Source organism: Mycteria americana, chromosome 5 (assembly GCF_035582795.1).
Source record: "Mycteria americana isolate JAX WOST 10 ecotype Jacksonville Zoo and Gardens chromosome 5, USCA_MyAme_1.0, whole genome shotgun sequence".
In the NCBI taxonomy this organism is placed as follows: Eukaryota; Metazoa; Chordata; class Aves; order Ciconiiformes; family Ciconiidae; genus Mycteria; species Mycteria americana.
In genome coordinates this window covers 35,454,384-35,475,203 of record NC_134369.1, presented here as the reverse complement: position 1 = coordinate 35,475,203, position 20,820 = coordinate 35,454,384, and the positions used below count along the sequence as shown (strand labels likewise).

The 20,820-nt window shown below is 46.1% G+C and overlaps 1 protein-coding gene across 5 annotated transcripts in view; it reads left to right on the top strand.

Moving 5' to 3' along the window:
• SUSD6 (sushi domain containing 6) overlaps nucleotides 1-19,634 on the top strand; it is a 99,493-nt gene extending 79,859 nt beyond the window's left edge. For 4 of the 5 annotated variants that reach the window (XM_075502915.1, XM_075502917.1, XM_075502918.1 and 1 more), the window contains exons 5-8: nucleotides 6,839-7,036; nucleotides 10,050-10,188; nucleotides 11,425-11,846; nucleotides 13,673-19,634. In XM_075502915.1, coding sequence (XP_075359030.1) covers nucleotides 6,839-7,036; nucleotides 10,050-10,188; nucleotides 11,425-11,846; nucleotides 13,673-13,698 — 785 coding nt within the window. In that variant the 3' untranslated portion in view covers nucleotides 13,699-19,634. The remainder of the gene's footprint in view (nucleotides 1-6,838; nucleotides 7,037-10,049; nucleotides 10,189-11,424; nucleotides 11,847-13,672) is intronic. The other variant, XM_075502920.1, reaches the window with a different exon arrangement.
• The last annotated feature ends 1,186 nt before the right edge of the window (nucleotides 19,635-20,820 follow it).

The window sequence follows — 20,820 nt, the reverse complement described above, 5'->3', positions numbered from 1 at the left end:
CATCGGCAAAGGCAGTGATTGTGACCAGGAGGGAACCTTCCTGTGTGACAGGAGATATGAAAAGAGACAAAAAGATATACTTTAAGGCAAGGCAACCTTTTTTAAGCTGCTCCACAAAAATCCTACTGTACAGAAGTCAAGGTAGCGCAAGAAAGTTAGGATGAGGCTTCAGAGGGAACAGCATGAAGGAAATAGTATGGCCTCTAGTACCGGGACAGTTTAACTGGGTGCTTATGTGTTCTGCTTCACAAAGATGTTTGCTCACCAGGCAGGACCTGCTGACATGAGACAATAACGACAGGTTTAACCAGACTAGCCAGGGGAATGTTCATCTTGTTAGATCAGGAAGGTGGTTTTTGTTTGTAGGATGTTTTTCCTCTGTGAGTCTTGATAATATCGTTTAAATGGAGTAAATCTTGTAGATGAGGAAAGAGAAGTACTGAGCTTAGGATCTTCCATTTCCAGTCTTCACAGCCCACAAAAGTTGCGGTATGTCTAAAAGGCCAGGAGGTATTAACATATCTGAACAGGACATGTGTTCAGGGGATCCAGTGGAGCAGTTATTGTCTACTCAAATTGCTTCCAAAATGCTTCAGCACTGACACGTGAGATTCCTCTGACACTGCTTGGAGGATGGTCAAACGTGCTAGAGCACTTGTGTAGTCAGTGAGGAATTTACCTGAGGCTCAATCCAGCTTCCTCTTGAAGTTGCTGGGATTTGGGCCTGACTCATATAAACAGCAACTTTAATTTGTCAAAACTGTTCCTGTCCTAGCTTTAGTGACCTTTGTGCCTTGCTGTGGAGAAGTAGAAGAAATGTTGCTGGATGTTCAGTGCCAAACATCCCTTTGTTAAGCAATGTATACACATCTGTCCACCTATGTAAGGTGAGCAATGCAATGGTTTCTTCTCCCTCAGTTACAAACCTACAGTTACACACTCTAGCAGACAATGATTAGTAGTTGTCTTGTTCTGTTTGGGTTTTTTTCCTTATAAGAATGCTTTCAGTTAAGGAGGATTTGTTTTTTATCTCTGTGTGGTCAGACTGCCCAGCAAAAGACGTGAGTGACTGAAATACAGGTGCTTGCTGCAGAAAAAGGGGTGCAAGACCCCTGCTAGGATCCGGGAGTCTTACTAGTTGAAAAAATAAACACACAGTGCCAAGCAAAGAAGACTGTAGAGAAGTGCCTTTTGGTCACTTCTTGTACGGTGTTGTGCCTGTGCAAAGAAGGTCAGTACTGGGGAGCTTTTATAATTCTGTGGCAATTACCCGGTCAGACTGAAGTATGTTTTAATCTTACATTGTATGTGTAAGTGGAGTGTATTGTACTTGATCTTTGCTGCAACAGGCTCATCCTGCTTGGGCTTTGTAAATCTTCTGCTTATCTGTGAATTTCACACACAGAGACCAAGGCTCAGCTGCGCTCCTGTGGTTTATGTTCTGAGTACGTAAAACCCTCATTTTTGTCAGCACACAAAATACCACGTACTTCCATCTGTGGTATTATCTGTGACCATGGCTTGGTTTTGTGTTGTTTTTACATTATGTTAGAAATGCTGTGTAGCTCTGCTCAGGCCTGAGCAGACCTGACATCAGGTCAACGTTCAGGACCATGGCTCAGCTTCAGCTCAGCCAGGATATGGAAGATCCATTTCATCCTTTGGTGATTAGGTTAATCAGTTTGGCCAACTGACATCTCTTACTGTCTCTAAACAAAGCCATGTTCCAGCCCCTTGCAAGCTGTCTGTGAATTTGGTAGAAGAGAAAGCAAGTGGAGCTTGCTACTACTAGCAGAGCCATGGGAAAGGGACCCGCTGAACGTACAATGTGATGACACTGGTTGCAACAAAAAAGAGGTTCCTTAGTGTTGTGCTGCTTATTGTCAAGCTGGTAACAGCTATTCAAAGAACATAAGAGCAGTTAACCCTCCTTGAAGGAGGACAGTATTTTCTCATGTGACCTAGACACAGAAAAATACGGTGCTTACAGATGATTTGATGGGATACTGGGTGGAGGTGCATACTGGCTTAGTATTTTTTCATTTGTGTATAAAAAAAATTGCCTATATATTAAATACCTAGTATTTTGGAATGGCATTTGCAGAAACTTCAGTACATAACTTTATTTGTGCCTGTCGATCTGGAAATGACAGTTTCTTTACCTCTGAACAGAGTTCAGTGATGTTCAAAATGTTTGGACTTCTTGTCAGTTGTTATCTCTTTCCTGTTTTCCAGCAGTGTGTGCTGGCAGAGAACCAGCTCTCTCGGGAGACGTCAGACTTCAGTACCTCTTAGAAACAGGGCCTTTGGGAGTAGAGCTCTGCCCCCTTCGCACACAGTACTGCAATGTTCAAAACCACTGTTTCTGTCTGTCCCCAAAGCTTGATGAATCAAGATGCTGGGAATAGCTTTGCAAGCCTAGGATGTAGGTAACCCCTAGGAAGTTGATAACTTCTGTAACTTGGCTCTCTTTCTTTTCCTTGCCTGGCGTGAACATTTGTTTTAAGATGTCTCATAAGCTCTGGGATACTTCCAAGAACATGTGTTTCAGGGAGGGAGTTGATGAAATTCCTGCATGTTTCTTTGTATTTCAAATATAACCCAGTGCCATTGTGAGTCTAGGCTGATACTATTGGGAAGGGGGTCGATTGTTACAATATATTGTCATGGTTTAACCCCAGCTGGCGATCAAACACTACACAGCCACTCTCCCACTCCCCCCGGTGGGATGCAGGAGAGAATCGGAAGAGTAAAAGTGAAAAAACTGGTGGGTTGAGATAAAGACAGTTTAATAGGGAAAGCAAAAGCCGTGCACGCAAGCAAAGCCCCCCTTCCTCCTTCTTCCCCCAGCTTTATATGCTGAGCATGATGCCATATGGTATGGGGTATCCCTTTGGTCAGCTGGGGTCAGCTGTCCTAGCTGTGTCCCCTCCCAGCTTCTTGTGCCCCCCCCAGCCTCCTCGCTGGTGGGGTGGGGTGAGAGGCAGAAGAGGCCTTGACTCTGTGCAAGCACTGCTCAGCAGTAACGAAAACATCCCAGTGTTATCACCACTGTTTCCAGCACAAATCCAAAACATAGCCCCATGCTAGCTACTGTGAAGAATATTAACGCTATCCCAGCCAAAACCAGCACATATATGTACTTAGTGTCCCACAATTTTAAAGGAATTTTTGTACCCTTTTGGGAAGCTTCAGTGTATCCACTATGTGCCACATACCTTTGAAACTTGGAAGGAGTCAATCTGGGGGTCACAGTTTTGCTGTGTCCCTTGAAATCGGCCCAGCTTTAATTGGGGCTGAAATACTGAAAAACCCTTCTCCATCGTTTAGTTCAAGTGCCTCAAAAAGCAAAAGCAAAGTAATATCCAAACAGCAACGCTCTAGCCTGGGGCTGGGCCACGCGGCAGCATGCAAACACTGCTGAGGGTTAAGCGCATGCAGCCCATTTGGGAAGCGTGAGCTGGAAGGAGAGCTGTGTCAGGCTGCTCCCAAACCCAGTACCGAACTGTCATGACACAGCCACGCTCTGGAGTGCTAATAAACAGTTCATGCAGGCAGCTATTCCCATCCATCTGCACCTCTGGCTACAAAGCACAGCTGGGAGCAGGCCGCTCTGGACATACGTTCTGGCAGCAGTTGTCACCCAGCTCTCCTCACCCCTGGTGTGTCAGTGGTTTATTCTGTCAAAAGTGGTAAATGGGCTGCTCTGCCTGGTTCTGCGTTGCTGTGGGTATACCAGTGCTGCAAACTCAGAGCGTAAGCTTTGTTACTGTTTGGTGAGATAAAGGGTTGTGCAGAATCAGACTCTTCTTCTGTTAGCCCCAGTTTAGAGTACACATATGGAGGCAATTGAAGAAACCCATTATGGAGCGTGTGAAAGCTGAGGGTACTGAAAATTTAGGAACAGGTCCCCGTAGTGGAAAGCTGCATCGTCTGTCTCAAGCTTCCTGGGTGCCTGTGTTATGCTGGGCTGGGCCATGGTTTGCAGAGGTGCTGAGCTCTGCCAGAGATGCCAGGCAAAGGGAGCTGGTCCAGTAGGGAGCAGAGGTGTTTGACTTCCCCAGTTTTTCAGGCACCAGCAGTCTGTCATCTTACCCACCCAACCCTTGCCTGGGCCACCTCCAACAATCTTTAAAGCCATCAGTACTGTCTAGTAGCCTTCTCCAAAGCTGTAGGCTCTGAGATGCTCTGTTTCCCTGAGGCAGCCTTGCAAAGGACAGTTCAGGTGGCCTTCCAGGGGAGCTGGGGTTGCCCAGAGATGCTCAGTCAGGTTGAGGGTGTTGATGTTCTGGCTGCCTGATCCAAATCTTTTTTACCTATTTCGCCAGCACATAAACGGTGTTCTTCCGTCACAGTGAAGGTGGCATTTTAAAATCTTGTGATGCTCTTGGATGCTGTGATGGCAAATGACCTATAGTGGTGGGGGAAAAGAAAGGGGAGGTGACTAATTCTGCAATCTCTTCCCTGTGTGAGGAGGACAAGTCAGGGACAGCTGACTGAACACACGTATCAGCTGCTTCTCTCCTTTTGTGTGCCAAATGGCCTGTGGAGGTGAGGAGGAAACCAATCTGCAGTTGTGCAGCTGAAGCCCTCGTGTGAGGAGGCCAAGTGAGGGTTCTGTAGGTGACTGATGTGGTGGTATTTCCAAGCCTTTAAGAGAGCTACTGCAATGTAAATGAGTGCTTGTTTCTTGTTGGCTGGCTGATATTTGTCTGTAACTCAGAAACCTCATCAGTGTAGGTGGCACTTTACGATAGAAGGGGAACCAAAGTGAGCTGCTGCTTGGTCCAAAAGGGCTCCTGGCGCAATGGCCGTGCATGGGTATGGCTCAGGAGAAGGGGGAAACAGAGGAAACGAGCTCTATTTGCTGCAATCAGTTAGCAGAAAGGTACTGTGCGTGGCTCCCAAGCAATTCCAGGTACCTCCTGTGGCATACAAAGGTGTAGGGAAGTTGTCCTCTCTGCTCCTGAGTTTTGGCAACTGCTGTGGCAACAGCAGCTTTTCCCCACAGCTCTCTACCATTGCCTAGAGAGGTACATGTTAAATTGCTGAGAATGTCTGGCGCTCACGTGGTCATTGCGATTTAGCAAGAAGCCCCTCTCCTGGGCTGCAGATGAGGCAGGGCATGTGCCTGAATGTGAAATGTGCCATGAATCTGTCGCTTCAGCTGATGCCAGCTGACGCTAAGTGTTGGACAGGCTTAAAGTGAAAGCAAGTTTTAGCCTCATAAGGCGAAGGGTTAAAACATTGGTTACAAAATGGGAAATTATTGCAGAAAGCACAAATAAAGAAACACAGAAGAGGCAACAGTTCATACTCATGAGGCATGGGACAGTGGCTTCTCTGAAGCTTATTTAAGAATAAATCTCCTCAAGAACAAAGTCGTCTTGAAAAGCTGCTGCTTAGACCCCTGTTAACCTTTTCTCTCAAGAAGTAAACTGAACTGCAGTTATAAAGCTGGCAGAACTCATACCAGAGGGTTTTTGGCTTCACTCAGCACTTCATCTTGGGGTTTACTGGCATTTACAAGGCACTACCTATGATGCATTCACACACGTGATTAGGTTCAAGGGTCACTTGCACTGCGGTAATGTACCAAATTTTTCCACGGTGGAATGAATATCTAAAGTTTTCTTTTGCTTCTTAAATCTTCTTCAAAATCCAGTTACTTGAACTTTGCCCAGCTGTTTCTTGCTGTTTGTCCCACGGTAAGTGGGACCCTTGGAGGCAGAACGTGGGACTGCGTGCTCCAGGGTTTAAGGGCAGGCCTGGATCACCACAATGTGATGGAATAGGGTGGGTTGGTTGGTTTTCCACGCCCCAAAATATCTCAAGAGGGATCTTTGATGTATTTTGTTTTGTGAAGTTTGGGAAGTTGATGTGGATTTAAAGGCCAAAATCTGGATTTCTCCCTTTTCCGGCCAGGCAGATATGTGGTGTCAGCAGGGGGTGTTGGGGCTGTTCTGCAGGGTCACTGTGACTTGCTACAGGAGAGGAAATTCTAAGCAATACAAATATCCTGTTTTCAGTGCAGTTTCCTTATGTGTGGTTTGTTGTTTTTATTTGAATGGCTATTGAAAATTCTACAAGAAAATTTCTGGCATGTACTATGTCTACACCCATTAGTCAGGATAGGGGAGGTGCAAAGAGAAATGTAAAGTGCCTTCAGCACTCCAGACTTCACATAGGTAAACAGAGGGTTTTTTAGAAATGTCTCTGTAATATAACTAATTCCTTTTTAAAAATAGGCTAGAATACTTGGTGCTACTGTTTCCCAAACTGTTGGTGGTATATCTATGTAAAATAGCTAAAATCAGTGTGCTCTTACAGGCTTCCAGGGTGCCTTACGGGGCAGCTCTGTACCTTGACATTGTACCCATAGTACAGTGGGGTGTTTGCATTCTTCATTTGTTTCAGTAGGAGGTCTCATGCTTTTCCCGAACTAGGCTAATAGGAAAGTCTGGTTGTTAGGTTCCCCCCAGTCTCTAGTGAAACAGCTGTGGGGGAAAGATAGCACCAAGAATTTTCTGGGCCCCTCTCATGTGGAATCTCATGTGAAATCATGTTGTCACTGTTCAAAAATATCACCAGTTTGATGCCTGCCAACTGGATTGTACTACTGGGATAACAAGCAGTATTTAGCAATCAGAGAAGACATATCAAAGGTGACACTGAGCAGTGTTCTCTGCCGTTGTGTAACAGTCTTTCTTCTCGGTTTTGGTAGTTTCTTAATTTAGTGGGTGTTTGTAGGTGGAAGTCTGCCTATGTGCTGTATCTGTTGAGTAACAGATGTCTTTCTCTGAGATATCCTCTGTGATGCTTTCTCTTTTTTTTCCAGATTGTCCCCAGCCACCACAGCCTGAGAATGGAGGCTATAAATGCCACCCTAGCCCCTGCAACAACCCTCTGACTTCAGGCAGTGTCATAGAGTACCTGTGCGTCGAAGGCTACATGCTGAAAGGAGATTATAAATACTTGACCTGCAAGAATGGAGAGTGGAACCCAGCCATGGAAGTCAGCTGCAGGCTCAGCCCAGGTGAGTGCTCCCTGACTCCAGAGGGACAGTCCAAATTGCCCTTGCATTGGCTTTTCAGATTATCCTTAAACACTGAATCAGTGTAGTGCTGAGGAATTCTATGCAGCTGCCTCTCATTGCTCCAGCAATTTCATAAATGTGGCTCACAGTCACAGCTCTTTATTAAAAACGTCATCAGATGCAGGCTCAGAGTCCCTCATGCAAGGAGACAACCCATGGAAAGGAGTATAAAGGAGGCAACTTGTTACTTATGTGGAGCCTCTTATTTTGACAGCTCTCATCCCAGAAATGGGGGAGGCCCTAACTAAAGCATTTTCCATGCTGTCTGGTTTTGCTCCTGATGGGTTTGACAGTACATCTCCGTCAGCGGTGTACCCGTCTGTCCACATGTGCGTGCGTGTGTTGAGCCAATCTTCCTTGCAAACAGGTTAAGTAACTGTTGGCCTCCTGTGGCAAAGAGCTCGATGGTGCTGCTTTTCACTGTACTGGCAGGAAAGGACATTGCTGACAAATGATTTCTGCTTCTCTCCAAGTGGAAGTGGACAGCTTTTGTTTTGTGGGGGTCTCCCAGCTGAACAGGAATTCCTCCATCAAAGCAGGAAAGTAAAAAGGTTTGCAGGAAAATGTTCATCATACAGCTCTTAGTTTGCCTACAGCTCTTCTGGTTTTAAAAGCATGCATACTGGATAAAGGGAGAACTCCCTCCCCTCTTCAAGTTTGGCTTGTTGATAGAGTCTTACTGCTCAGTCATCCTGAGTCAGCAAGATGTACACTCCGGAATTAAGTCTCGTAATCCGTAAAGCAAAATGTGTTAGCTTAATTGGAAGGAAACAGAGAAGCACCTTCTTGAAGCTGTTTATGGAGCTCACTACATACCTGTGATCTCTGGAACATCCTGTCCTGTCACAAAGACACTGTCTTCTCAGTGTCTCTGTCACAGCCACTCCAGTAGCTCCTTCCTATGATGTATAAGGAAGGAAACCGGGAGTTTACCTGGCAGCAACTAGATCCTGAAGAGGCTTTTCCAATTCAGCATAAGCTTCCTTTCCATAGTATTCCCCCTTCCCCTTGCTGCACCCAGGCTGCAGAACAAAGCTGTGCTATTGCAGGTAGTGTTCCCCGGGTGGCATTCCTGCATGGTGGCACTTGGTCTACATCAGGGCTGAAGGGATTGTGTTGTGATGAGCAGAAATCCCTCAGATTTCTTTAGCATCCAGAGGGATCAGTGACCTTATCAAAAATATGGGGCATCAAAAGTCTGACCCAGTGAAAAAGCCATTGCTTTCACAGCACAGGCTTTGAAACAACTGGTCAGGGTCAGAGACAGCTGAGGTTTAAGGAACGGGTCTCTTTCACAGGGCTAAAAGGAAGAGGAGGTGGGAGACTGTAGAGAAAGGCAGTAGGTCTTAAAATGATTGGTAATGGGTAAGATCCCACCTGCTCCATATAAAGTAAATGAAATCTGAAGCAGTTATCAGATGTTTTGTGCAGCTCTGAGCCTGTCAGCCCCATAGCCTTTTGACAGTTTATTGTATTAATTAGTGAGCATCTTGTTGGAATATGAGATGGTGAATGTGCTGGAGTGTACCTTGAGTAGTGAGCAGTTTTACAGCATTGTGTACTGATGCTGAAAATGGAGCACCCCTGTTTGCCTACCCTCTTCCCTGTCAGCATACTCAAAGTGCCCTGGGTAATGTTGAAAATAGAAATCCTTACTCAACCCTATTTGCCATAGGGAAAAATGTACCAGATGTTGTTTTTTTTTTTTTTTCCCCTGGGGAGAGGTCAAGCTGCTTCTGAAAAATTTCAGGAAAACAAGTTCAAAACAACTAAACCAATAGGTTTGACCCCAAGAGAAGATGCAGAAAATGCAAACTGGCTTTCCAGCTTACATGCCTGTTTTGGGCATAGATTTCAGGCTGTAGGCTTAAAAACAGTGGTCCTCCAACTTTTTTCTTCTGTTTGCATGCTCTTCTTTCCCCTCATCCCTACCTGCATGTGTGTCCTGCATCCCCCTGCAATTTGAGACCTGTGCTCCCAAAGAATGTGTTGAATGTAGCAAAAAGGAATTGAGGAATTGCATACTTGGGAATGTCCTGAATGTGAAATGCATGATAGTATTTGCTGATGGGGAGGTGAGGTTTTTCAGATCTTTACCAAAGACATAAATTAGGGACAGAGGCAACACATATACAGTTATTTGCTCTAGGGAGGTGAAAGGACTAGTGTAGCGTTCTAGGCATGATATGCAGTGCTCAGCAATACCAGCTCCAGGCCATTCTCTCTGCACTCCCAATTTATTCCTGTCTTGCAAGGGACCTTTAAAAGCCAAATTGGTTCCCGTACAGTCACACAGCACAGCTGAGGAAGGGTAGGAAGGAGTAATGTGAACAGGGCACATGTATCTAACACTGAAAACTCAGCATCCTGAAGCAACATCTGCCTTCCCTCTCTGTTCCCTGGCATATGTTTGTGTGAGAGAGAAACTGAATACTTGCTGTGTCTTAAATATATCCAGGTGACTTCCACCTCTTCCTTTGGGAGGCTGTTCCATTAGCCAAAAAACCCCATTATTTGGAGCTTTTCCTATTGTTTGGCCTAAAATATCCTGCTTATTTTGCTAGACAATTATTGGCCTTGCTGGTGACATCAGGATGTATTTTAGCTTTTGCTCAGCCAGCTCTATATATAACATGACCCTTACCACCATCTGTCAGTTCCCATGGTCTGCTTGCACTGCTTTTCTTGTGTTTGCCTTGTGTTTCTCCAAAGGACCCTTGTATGTGCATGTTTTAGGTTCCCTTTACAGCTGATGGAGAGGTGTCAGCTTGAGCTCTGAACTGTCCTCTGTAAGAGATAGCTGGTGTGCCTTGACTGTATGGGAAACTTGGGCTTCTCACATGTGCACCCAAGTGTAACTCCTGGGAGCAGGCAATGTGGATGCTTTTCCTTCCCTGTGGCAGTGATTTAAGGGAGTGGGTCATTTTACCTTGTGTTCCTCTTGGTTTTGTAGAGAAGGACTCTCCTCCAACAATTGGAGTACCCACGCTGTCCATAGTAGCCTCCACAGCAAGCTCCGTCGCCCTGATTCTGCTCTTAGTTGTGCTGTTTGTTTTGCTGCAGCCAAAGCTGAAGTCGTTCCATCATAGCAGGTAAGCATAGCTGGGGTTTGGAGGGGCTCGGAGGCATCCTGTTTCCTTGCAGCAGAAAGCCATTAAGGTATTTGTTTTTGGCCTTCATTTTGGAGCAACTTACCTCCTTGCTTCTCTGCTCTTATTTTAATCACCTCGGTTGCACTTCTGCCCCATGGTCCAGCAGTAGTCTGAAATCGTGGTCTGCGATACCCAGCTGCAGTCCCCATTCTAACATGTCATCTGATGAGTGGTTTCCTTGTTCTTTTTCCTTGGCTTTGAATGTGAAAAGTTATGATCCCTACTAGCCTGGCTGTAGATCAACCTCCTGCCTCTTCTAGCCTTGGATAGCTACTAAGTATGGGTCTGGGTATATATATGCATCTCCCTCAGTCTGTTTGTGAGATTCTATGGACGTGAATTCAGGCAGTACTGCTGATTAGATACACATGCAAATCTGCCATTGTTCCCTGCTGTGGGAGGAGAACACTCCTGGCCTGGGTTTGTGGATGAGAGGAGGGACCCAGCCATAACACTGCTGCCAGCTGAGGTCAGCAAAGTCACTGTGGACTCCCTGTTCCAAACCAGCTACTAGTACTCCTTAAATAAGAGCAGAGACATGGCTGTCCAGCAGCAGGGAGGTTGAGAGGTGGGGCCCTGGAGTCTGCCCTTTTCTGAAGAAGTCCAAACCACTGAAAAAGAAAAATTCAATCTCAGGACTCTGACTCATGAGCCTAGGTGATTCACACTGTGCCAATTTAAGAGCTCTCTGCCCCACCCCACCAGAGGTTATCTCGCCAGCAGCAAAGGTGGCAGAACAGGCAGCGCTGGGTGTTGCAGAATATAGCAGTGTAACAAGCTGAAATCAGTGGTGGTCAGAGTTCTTTTTTATCTGCCGGCTGTGACAGCAGAGCGCTCTGAGTCATGATCTTTGTCAGATTTAGCTGTGGAGGCAGGTGAGGTGGGAAGCATTGTAACCTTTTCAGCTCTTGCTGCTAAATCCATCAGGCACTGTGAATTACAGCCCCTGCTCATTTTTATGGCAGTTCACGGTAGGGCTGCAAGGTTATGCTTGCTTGACCTTGTTAAACCACCATTCATGTTTCTGTCTGTTCTCCCTAAATAAGTCAATGGTGAGTATTAGAGTTCCGCTGTGGGAGGTTACTGGAGTTCTTTGTAACATATATATAAAAATATAAATGCTCAACTTGATTTTTTTTTTTTCCCCCCTTCCCCCTCTTTGTTTCTTTTTTTGAGGAGAGAGCAAGGTGTGTCTGGAGATCAGGTCTCTATCATGGTGGATGGTGTCCAAGTGGCCTTGCCATCCTATGAAGAAGCGGTGTATGGCAGCACAGGGAACTGCATTCCACCCTCGGACTCCCGAGTGCAGATCGTGCTCTCGGAGGGAGCTGGGCAGAATGGAGCCAGAGAGATGCAGCAGCAGGACCAAGGGGCTCACAATAGCTTTGAAAGAGAAGATGAAGCCCCCGGACATTCTGGACTGTGTGAAGCCAGTGGCTCTCAGCGCTCTGAAACTGTTCTTGTGCATCAGGCTGCTACCTCTTCCTGGGTAGCTGGCATGGCTAGCAGTAGACCTGTACACAAAGAGGTCCAAGATTCAGAAAGCAGTGACATACAGAGCCTTTTATCACTCACTTCCTCTGAGGAATACACAGATGGTATGTGACTTGGGCAAGGAGCACTGAATGAGACGCTTATAAGAGTAGGTTCTGCAGTTGATTACCTAGGATGCAAATGGCAAGGAATGCCCCTATGTATGTCAGGCACCAGAGGAGCTTTTGAAAAGAGGTATCCCAGTCTCCATGGCATGTTTCACAACTTAGATGTGCGAGCAGTATGCAGTGCCTTCTTCTGAAGTATGCAGTGCTCTCAGACTGGGAGCCTAGGGCAGTCTTTCCAGACTGTTGGGGTTCTGCTGCTCACTCTTGTTGTCTTAGCAAAAGATTTGCAGAGAAATGCCAGCCTCTAGCATCATAGTGCAAATGCAGTAAAATAGCTGTGTTTGTGGAAACCAAGTTGGTGGGAGTGGGAGGATATGCTTGGACTACAAACCCTTTGTGATATTTGGGCTTCTTCATTTGTAGACTGTTTTAGTAAGCAGCTTACTGCCACAGTGCATACAGTGCTGCAGCCTTGGCATGCGTGAAGACCTAAAAGGGATGTGGTTAAACTTACAGTACAGGGCAGAGGGGCAAGTCTGTTAAACAGTCAGTGCATCTTGCATTCTTCACTTCTGTTCTGCCCTGAAGGAGTGGCTTTACAATGCCAGAGCTGACGTGAAGCTGCAGCTTAAGGTTCCTTCTGCAGAGACTGCTGTGTCTTAGGCAAGAAGTGTAACTGGCTTGTAGATAACTCAGGGCAGAACTGCTCCTTTCGATGGTGTCAAGCCCTACAGCCGTAGTAATGCCACCCAGAACCCTTGCCGTAAAAACAGTTAAAGAGGATTTCCACTGTTGCGGAAATGGCAACGTCCTGAGATGGGCATTAAACCTCTGTGTAAACAGCAGAAATCCAAAAGTGAAGCTTAACAAAAAATGCCTGCAGTGTAGAAATTAGAGGATGTTGCCTCTGCGCTGTGTCATTTTTATCACTGCCTGGAAACATGTATTGCCTCTAAGGCTTGTTGTACAGTAGCAGATTGCGTCTTGCAGCAGGAGACCATAAAGCTTGTGCTTATGGCTCAAAGATGAGGAAGCTACAGCTACTGGAGGAGGTTGCATTTCTTCAAGTTAGATAAGGGCAAGTGTGACCCTTGTATTTCCAACCATCCCTGTCACAGTAAGAAACACGTCTTGGACATTTTGAGGAACTAAAGGATTGATGAGGCTATGGGAAAGACAAAAACTGTCATTCTTAAGGGAAGTTATTACCTTCCCCTAAACAACATTGGTGAGGCTTTACTGGGAATACTGTATTTTGTTGTGGGACCCCCAGTTCAAGAGAGATGTAGAGAAACCGGACAGGCTCTGTTGGAGGCCTGCCAAGGTAGCCAGGGGCTTGTGGGGAGTGCCTGAGGGAGCTGGGCTTCTTTAATCTGGTGAAGAAGCAGCTGAGGGCCAAGTTAACAATTGACTACAATTACATTACAGGGGGTCAAAAAGACTATGGAGCCAAACTCTTCTCAGCCAGATGATGTAACATAGGGCAGTGGCCACAAGCTGTAACTTGACAGATTCAGATTGGGCATTAGGAAAATATTTTGCACTAGGAGGATAGTGCAGCACCAGATGGGCACCCGGAGGGGTGATGGAGTCTCTGTCCTTGGAGATTTTCAAGGCTGGTACTGGCGATGGTCCCACTCGCAGGGGCAGGTTGGAGCAGAGTCCTCCAGAGGTCCCTTCTGCTGTGTTGTGATGACAGGAAGACCACTGGATTATCACGTTATAGAAGCGGGAGCCTGTCTTGCTTTGAACAGTTGTTTTTCTGGGGTGTGCTGAACTGCAAAAGTTTGACTTTTTCTTTTTTTTCTCTCCCCACCATTCAGATATTCCCTTATTGAAGGAAGCATGAGGCCTGCTGTGTTTGTCTAGCCTTCTCCCTCTTGGATTTCTTCCTCCTCCCCTCCCCCTGCCTTCGGGACAGAAGCACTCTGTGCAGCCTTCCCCGTCCTCGCGAGCTGTGCCCTGGATACCTCCAAGCAGAGATGCCCTCAGCTGAAGATCCAAAGGATGTTGCCAGGTTGCCTCCTGGATGCACCAGTGGAGTTGGTGCAGCGCTGGCTTCCCCATTCCATCAGCATCAGGGGCTCAAGGAACAGAGTGGATTTGAGCTCTCCTCTCCTCTTCCCCAGCCAGATGTTCGATAGCAGTCTCTGAAGAGCTGCTCTTTTCTCGTGCCTTTCTCCTCCTCACACCGGCTTGTTGCAGCTTATCAGCCTCTCTAGCCCTTCTGCTGCCCAGAGAGCAGGGGCTAAAACCGCTTGCTCACTGGGTGCAGACACAGTTTATATATACTTAAATATGTTATATAGGCTCTTCTTCCGGCATCCTCTTTGTGATAGGGCAGGACAAAACGCCCTCACTGGGACTGAAGCTGGGCTTGGGAGGGATCCCAGTTAAGGGGCAGCTTGTGATGTCTAGAAGCGCCTCAGATGAGATGGGCTGTATGACAACTTAGCTGTGCAATAACAGTTCATTGAGAATTGCTAGAGCGTTGAAGGCTGAGAAGTCCAATATGTAGGAATGCCCTCTGCCCCCTTCTCAAAAACCATCTCTGCAGGAGTCCATTCCTGAAAATCACTTTTGTCTCCTCCTTCCTTCTCTACTCATGCAGCCCACTTGATTATGCTGTGTTTCTAGAAGCTAGGACTGGGACTGTACTGCCAATAAAACAACCCTGTCAGCTTTGGTCTGGTGCCAGAGCAGCTCCTGGTGTTAGGCTGTAGAAGAGCCTTGGAGAATGGCCAGTGGTTAGCAGGGTACAGAAAGCTTGGAGGATGTGACTTTCAGTTAACCAACCCTGTGTTAACTATGAGTTAACCCCATTCACTGAGGCATCAGGACTGGAACCAAATTTGTGGCCCTGCTTTTCTGAATAAGCTGTGTGTTGCAAAGCTTTTTCAGTTAAAGTGGTTCTGCACTAAAGCTTAGTAGGTTGCTTTGGTCAGATCTTCAGGCAGAGGTAACGCTTTTGAGATGTAATCTAGAAGTGGTTCAGGTGTTTGAAAATGTCAAGAGAGAAAATGCCTGTAGGTAGTGAATGTCTAGTGCCATTGGTGCAATCACAAATTACCTTTCCAGCCACACTAGGTACCTTCGTACTTGAATCCTGGGTAGCTACTGTCTCAGAGGCTAGTGCGTCTTCCTAGCTTCATACAGCATGAGTCTGCTGTTTTATCCTAATGGGCTTCAGTGGGCCCACAGAGAAGGGCTTCTTCCTTGTGGCTGGGGGTAAGCAGCATTTATAAAGTCTCTCCTAAATACAACGCAGTTGCCTGTTGCTGTGAGGGAAGGTTGGCTAGATTGACAGCAGTGCCAGAGGACACCACAGCTTATTCCTGAACCTAAGTTTCGAAGATTGTTTCAAGTTCTGGTATCAGGGAAAAGAAGATCCAAAAACATGTATACCCTTCCCCCCCCAGTTATCTACAGCAGATCAGAATATCCTGGTTGCTGCTAACAGGACTCTCTTTTTGCAGGAAGCCACATTTATCTGGGGTAGGTGATACAGTCACAAAAGCGTTGTGGTGGTTTAAGGTTCTTCACCGGGGAGGTCTGGACACTGTTCTGTGGGAGTGGTTTCAGCAAGAAGAGTTGGCTTCTTAGATGCATGTACCTTGTCATAACTGTCTTGAAGTAACCAGGGAAGTGTTTGCCCTGTGAGAAGCTGCTAAATTTTTGAGTTGAAGGAGCAAAATGTCATGGCCTTACACATCATGGGGTAATGTACAGGTAAATAAGGATGCCATCTCTGCTGCTTTGCTTTTGGTTTATGATCCTCACCATCCTCATCCTTGTTGCTCCAGGAGCATACTGTCACAGCACTTGGTAAAAGTGACACAACACCTTTATATATAAAATCACTGTGGCTTAGCTCCAGTTCCTGGAAATGGGGATTGGCCATAGTATCCAGCCATGTACCTGCTGCTCCTGTTCCTGATTAGCTGTTAAATCCCAGGACACCTGGGACAGCGTGTGCCTGTCAATGGAAGAATCCTATTTTCCCTATCCTTGTTTTAGAGGGATGTTATTAATTTAAAAATACAGTATTTTAAACTTCCTTCCCTATTGGTCATGTTACCTTGCATTAACACAAGGATTTGATAAATCCCATTTGGGTGGTTTGGATGGTGAAAATCCCACGTTGTTTTATAGTGGGGTGTGGTGTCTCAGCTTCAAGCACTGTAGAGGGCAAATATTGTTTACACATCTGCTATTGGAATTTTAGAAAATAAGCATGGGAACGTTTGTATTTAGTGTTTAACTCCTACCTTGGAAGTGGTCTAAGCTTGAGCAAATTGTCCCATTCACTGGTTTCTCAGGGCAGATGGAGCGATTGAGCGAGTGCAGTGGTAAGGGAGTGTGGAGGGAAGAATACGTGACTTCATTCCTGCTACCTAACCAACTCAGAGCAGGAGGAGTTGCTCTTTATGCATTTAAGGTCCTGTCTACTCAAACTGGTGCTCGGCAATCAAGGTGTAGAAGTCAGGTACATGCTGACTTCCTGCAAGGGACAGTCCTTTAACTCGGTGTTAGCACCGGGTTGGTGGGAGAATCCCACAATGAAGCTGGTCCTGAGGCCTGACCTTGCCCTGGACGAGCGCCTGCTCCGCCAGCAGAAAGCACGTACTGAGTGGCCCTGCCTCTCCTCTCTGGTATTGTAAAGCAAGCAGCTGCCAGTTTGGGAGAGAAAATTCAATTTGGGTGGGGAAGAGAAGGAAGCAAGCTGCACAGAAGAGGGAGTGCTTTAATTTTGTTTCATTTATAGAAATTGTGGGAAATGGCTTTACTAAGGAGGGGGGGAAATGCGGAGGTGGAGGGAAATATGCAAGCGTAGATCTTGTGATCAGGCATAAACAGGCAGCTTCTGTTGGCTTGCTGAGAGGGTAAACCAGCAGCTCCCAGGCCAGCTCCCAGGCTGTGCTGGCTGGTAACCCCAGCTGACTCTTCCAGCGCTTGAAGAAGAGCCTGTCCCCTGCAGCAACACTTGTAGGAACAGGCCCTAAGGACCCGTGCAAGCCACAACATGGAAAACAGTTTGGGGGCATCATATTCCTCTTGCCCACGTCGTCCTCAGCTTTAGAGTTTATTTTCATATAAAATGAGGTAGAATGGCTGGGGAGGAACCTGAGAGATGTCTGCCTGACAACTTTTTTTCAAGGGGGAGGGGAAGCAAGGCCTCACTTTACTGATTATGAAGTGATTGTTACCCATTCGTCTTTGTGTTAATTCTGTGGAGGCTGAAGGATTTAGAAGTCTTTTGGGCAGAGATTTAGGACAAACTAAATTGCACAGTCCTGTCTTTGCTTATGGGAGCAAGGGCTGAGGCTTAAAGATCCCTCAGTCGTGAGCTCCGCTCTATCTCAGGAGTGTTCGTTACCTCTGAACAAAGAGTGTGTCCTCTCTGGCTGTTGCCGTAGGTAGATGCAGCCTGGATCTCGGTGTGGTGGATGGGGAGCACAGGGGCTCAGCCTTGCAAGATGTAACACAGTAAATGATTTTTTTTTTCTTTTTTGCTGTTTTTTCTGATGGGGCCACAGCCTCCTTACCTTTTTTCCCCACCTATGTCTGGCAAAAGAATTCAAAGGGAGGCATTTTTTCTTATTTAACACTCCTGACATAATCATCTCATGCTCTGTCATACATGCTGGATCCTGTCATATTCAAGAACATTAAAATGATTTAATTACATTGGAAAAATAAAAATAGCACTTATTTTAAAGGTTTCTGTTATTTTTGGAGTTTGATAGGTTAAAAAAAGGGCATTTCAGAAATTCAGAATATTATGTGCAATAGAAAAACTTTCTTGCTCCCTTTCAGTTGCATAGTTTTTTTTAAAAAAAATAAATAAAATGCAGCCTACTGCAGTGTTTACAGCCCAAGCACTGCAGAACTGGACCAGCCTGAGAGAACCAGAAAGTGAAGCTGACAGTAACCCCTGGGGAAGCGGGGCAGTCTCCTGTCAGGATCTGCATCATGAAGCTCAGCTCAAATGATTGTGTCAGAGCCTCCTGCCACCTTGAAGCAGGTCAGCAGCATTGGTGAGAGAGATGTTTTTGTGTGTCCTGGTTTTAAATAGCTTGCATGTCCCCATCATTAACTGCAGAAGAGGTAAAAAATGAAGTCAGGAGGAGAGACATGCTGCAACATGTGAGCCTGTGGAGTTGTTGCTGAGTTAAAACTTCATGAGTTCGGGAGGGAGAAGAGCTTAATGCATTTTTATCCTTTTTCTTAAGCACCAGGGAACTTGCTGTGTAGAAGAATGCTTACTCAGCCAGCATGCTGCTTGTTCACCCCTTGGATGTCTCCCCTGAGGTTTCTCCTTAGCCTTTCAGCTCTGGTGCGGTGAATCGTTTAATGCATCTGGAGCCTTTATTTGGCCTTTCAGCACATGGAGAAGTCAGGTGTGTTAGGAAGAAATCTGTTCCATGTGTTTTGGGAGGAAACATCCTAAGGTGCTCCCAGAGGTAGATGACTTGGGTCAATACTGAGGAGTGGGGCTAAGAGAGCAACGGGCTCAGCCATTGGAAATAACCTGGGATGGTTAAGTCATTTGCAGCACAGAAAAGGGAACACAAGGAGGGGGGCAAGGAAGAGCTGTGACTGAAAACAGAGGTATGCTGCAGGCTAATGAACTAATGCATTCATGACCGGGTTGTAGGGAAGCTTGTGCTTTGTTTACATGATTTAGCAGACACCAGCAGGCTTGCTGTATAAAAGAATATTAACATACAACTGGTTGGACACACTGAGATTTCCTTGGTGACCTTTTTAGAACATATTTGCAAAACCTGGTTTTACTGTTCTGATAGCAGTTATTTTAAAAAAAAAAAAAAATTGCCTTATTACTTTATCCAGATAACTAACTAAATCAATTTCACTTTCTGGTTTCTGTATATAAATGCAATAAACCCCATCCATTTTGCACATCCTGCCTCACCCTTCAGTCCTTACCAGGGAACTGCAGATTGAACTTTCTCTTTATGAAAACCTTTGTTTGCAGAAGAACTTCATTAGAAAACATTTATGCTCTATGATACACTTTGAAAGCGCAGAGAGGTTTCCTAGAGCAGGCTTCATTTTAAGGCATATTTTTATACAGACACTAAGCCTTTTTCCAATCTTTCATCCCCTCCTCCTGCCCTTCCACACCAGGACAGAGCATGCCACTTCCCACACTTCTCTTCAGGGCCCTGTGTTCAGCACTGCTTCCAAACTCGACCCTCTGCAGATGATGTACGGACAAGCGTACCCACCAGAACAGGTTCTACTGATGCTCTGCATATGCTTTCCGTAAGCTGTGCTTTTGCTTCTGTCCTCGAGTGAGCAAGGACAGAGGCAACTGAGTCGTGCTGGAAAATGTTTTAGTTCTGATTCTCAAATTTGCTTCCTTCCAAAAGAAGACAAAGCGAAGTTGTCTGTGAAGCAGATGTCCTATGATGCGGTGGGTAGACTGCTGGTAGTTGCTGATGCAAATGCAAGGGGAGCTTGATTGCCTTTGTGCATTAATCTTTTCTTCTTTCCTGTATATGTTTTCTTTTTATCTGAATTGCACCACTATGGAATTATTTGCAGAATGGTACTCCATATATATGTGGGATTTAAAAACAAAAGCATAATTGATGCTGTGCAGGATGTCACTCAATCAGTTTTATTTTGCTTTATTTTATATATATTTTCTGGTATCCTGTACATTGCAGTGGGTGTGAAGATAGTATTTTAATATTTGTACAAAGTTTAATTTAATTGTTCTATGTATATAACTGCATTTCTAAATTAAAAAAAAATTTCTTTTGAAGCGAAGCTATAATCTCCTGTGTATTTTTTTTTTTAACTGCTTGGGCCTTGTGGACTGGAAATCTAGCAGATCATTAGCGAATACGTTGCAGTAGTGCATCGCCTTCCATGTGAAGATTAGGGTGAAGCTAAAGCTAGGGATGCTCAAATGGCTTGGGGAAGGAGGTGCAGAGTTGGTGTGGCCTTAGAAGGATCATCTGTTTCCAAAAATACCCTCCACTCTCAGAAGCAAAGGCCACCCTCGGTGTGCCTGCATGCAACTGCATGAGAAATTGGGCCAGGTTGGTTCAAGGGCTGTTCTGGGAGAGGGCTGTGATCGCTCGAGTGCCACCTGGACCTGTTGTCTGGTCTTGGCTGACATTCGTGGCAGATGTGTTTAGCAGATGCTCCTCAGCCTGCCTGAGAAGTCTCCTGATCTAACGTGCAGACTTGCTGCATGAGGCTGGGCAAGGTACTTGTTTGCCTTTACTGTGTGCACGCATAGCAATTTACTAACGTGGTGCAGAAAGACCCTCACAAGTGCTCTGTCCCTTCCTCTGCTCCCCCAAATAACGCATGGTCTGTGCAGTCTGAGCTCCTGCAGCAATGTCGGTCAGCGGTGGAGAGGAAGGAAGTGAGCTGGGAGGAGGACGACACGGCGGTTACCTAGCTCTCCCGCGGCAGCAATAGGAAACGTGTGCCCGCTGGGTCTGTGCATGAGCGAAGGCGACAGCGATAAAGCAAGAAGGGCTGAATGTGTTGGGAGACACGGGCTGGATGAAAGCCGTGGGGGGGCCTCAAAGAGGAAATAAGGTTGGGCCTGGATTTGACGTAAGGAGAGAAGAGGCATTTTGGGGAGCGTTTGAAGCAACGGCTGCATGGTTTTCTTACAGTCCCCTGCTTGCCAGGCTTGGAACCTGCATCGATGACTGCGGCACCGATGGCTGGTAGCTGCTGCGGTGTCTCCGTCCATTGGTGGGGCCCTTGGGAACAGTAAGTCAGGGGAGACTGGCCAAGTTGTTAACGATGGGGAAGGGGAGGGGGAGAAAGGTTTAAAGAGATGATGTATGGCATGAGAGGACTTCAGAGACGAAGAAGGGGTGAATATAATAAATGGCTAATTAACCTTGGAGACTAGATGAGGAGAACAGTATATATAGCAAGAAGATGTTATTTTTAGAGGGAAGATAGCTCTGAC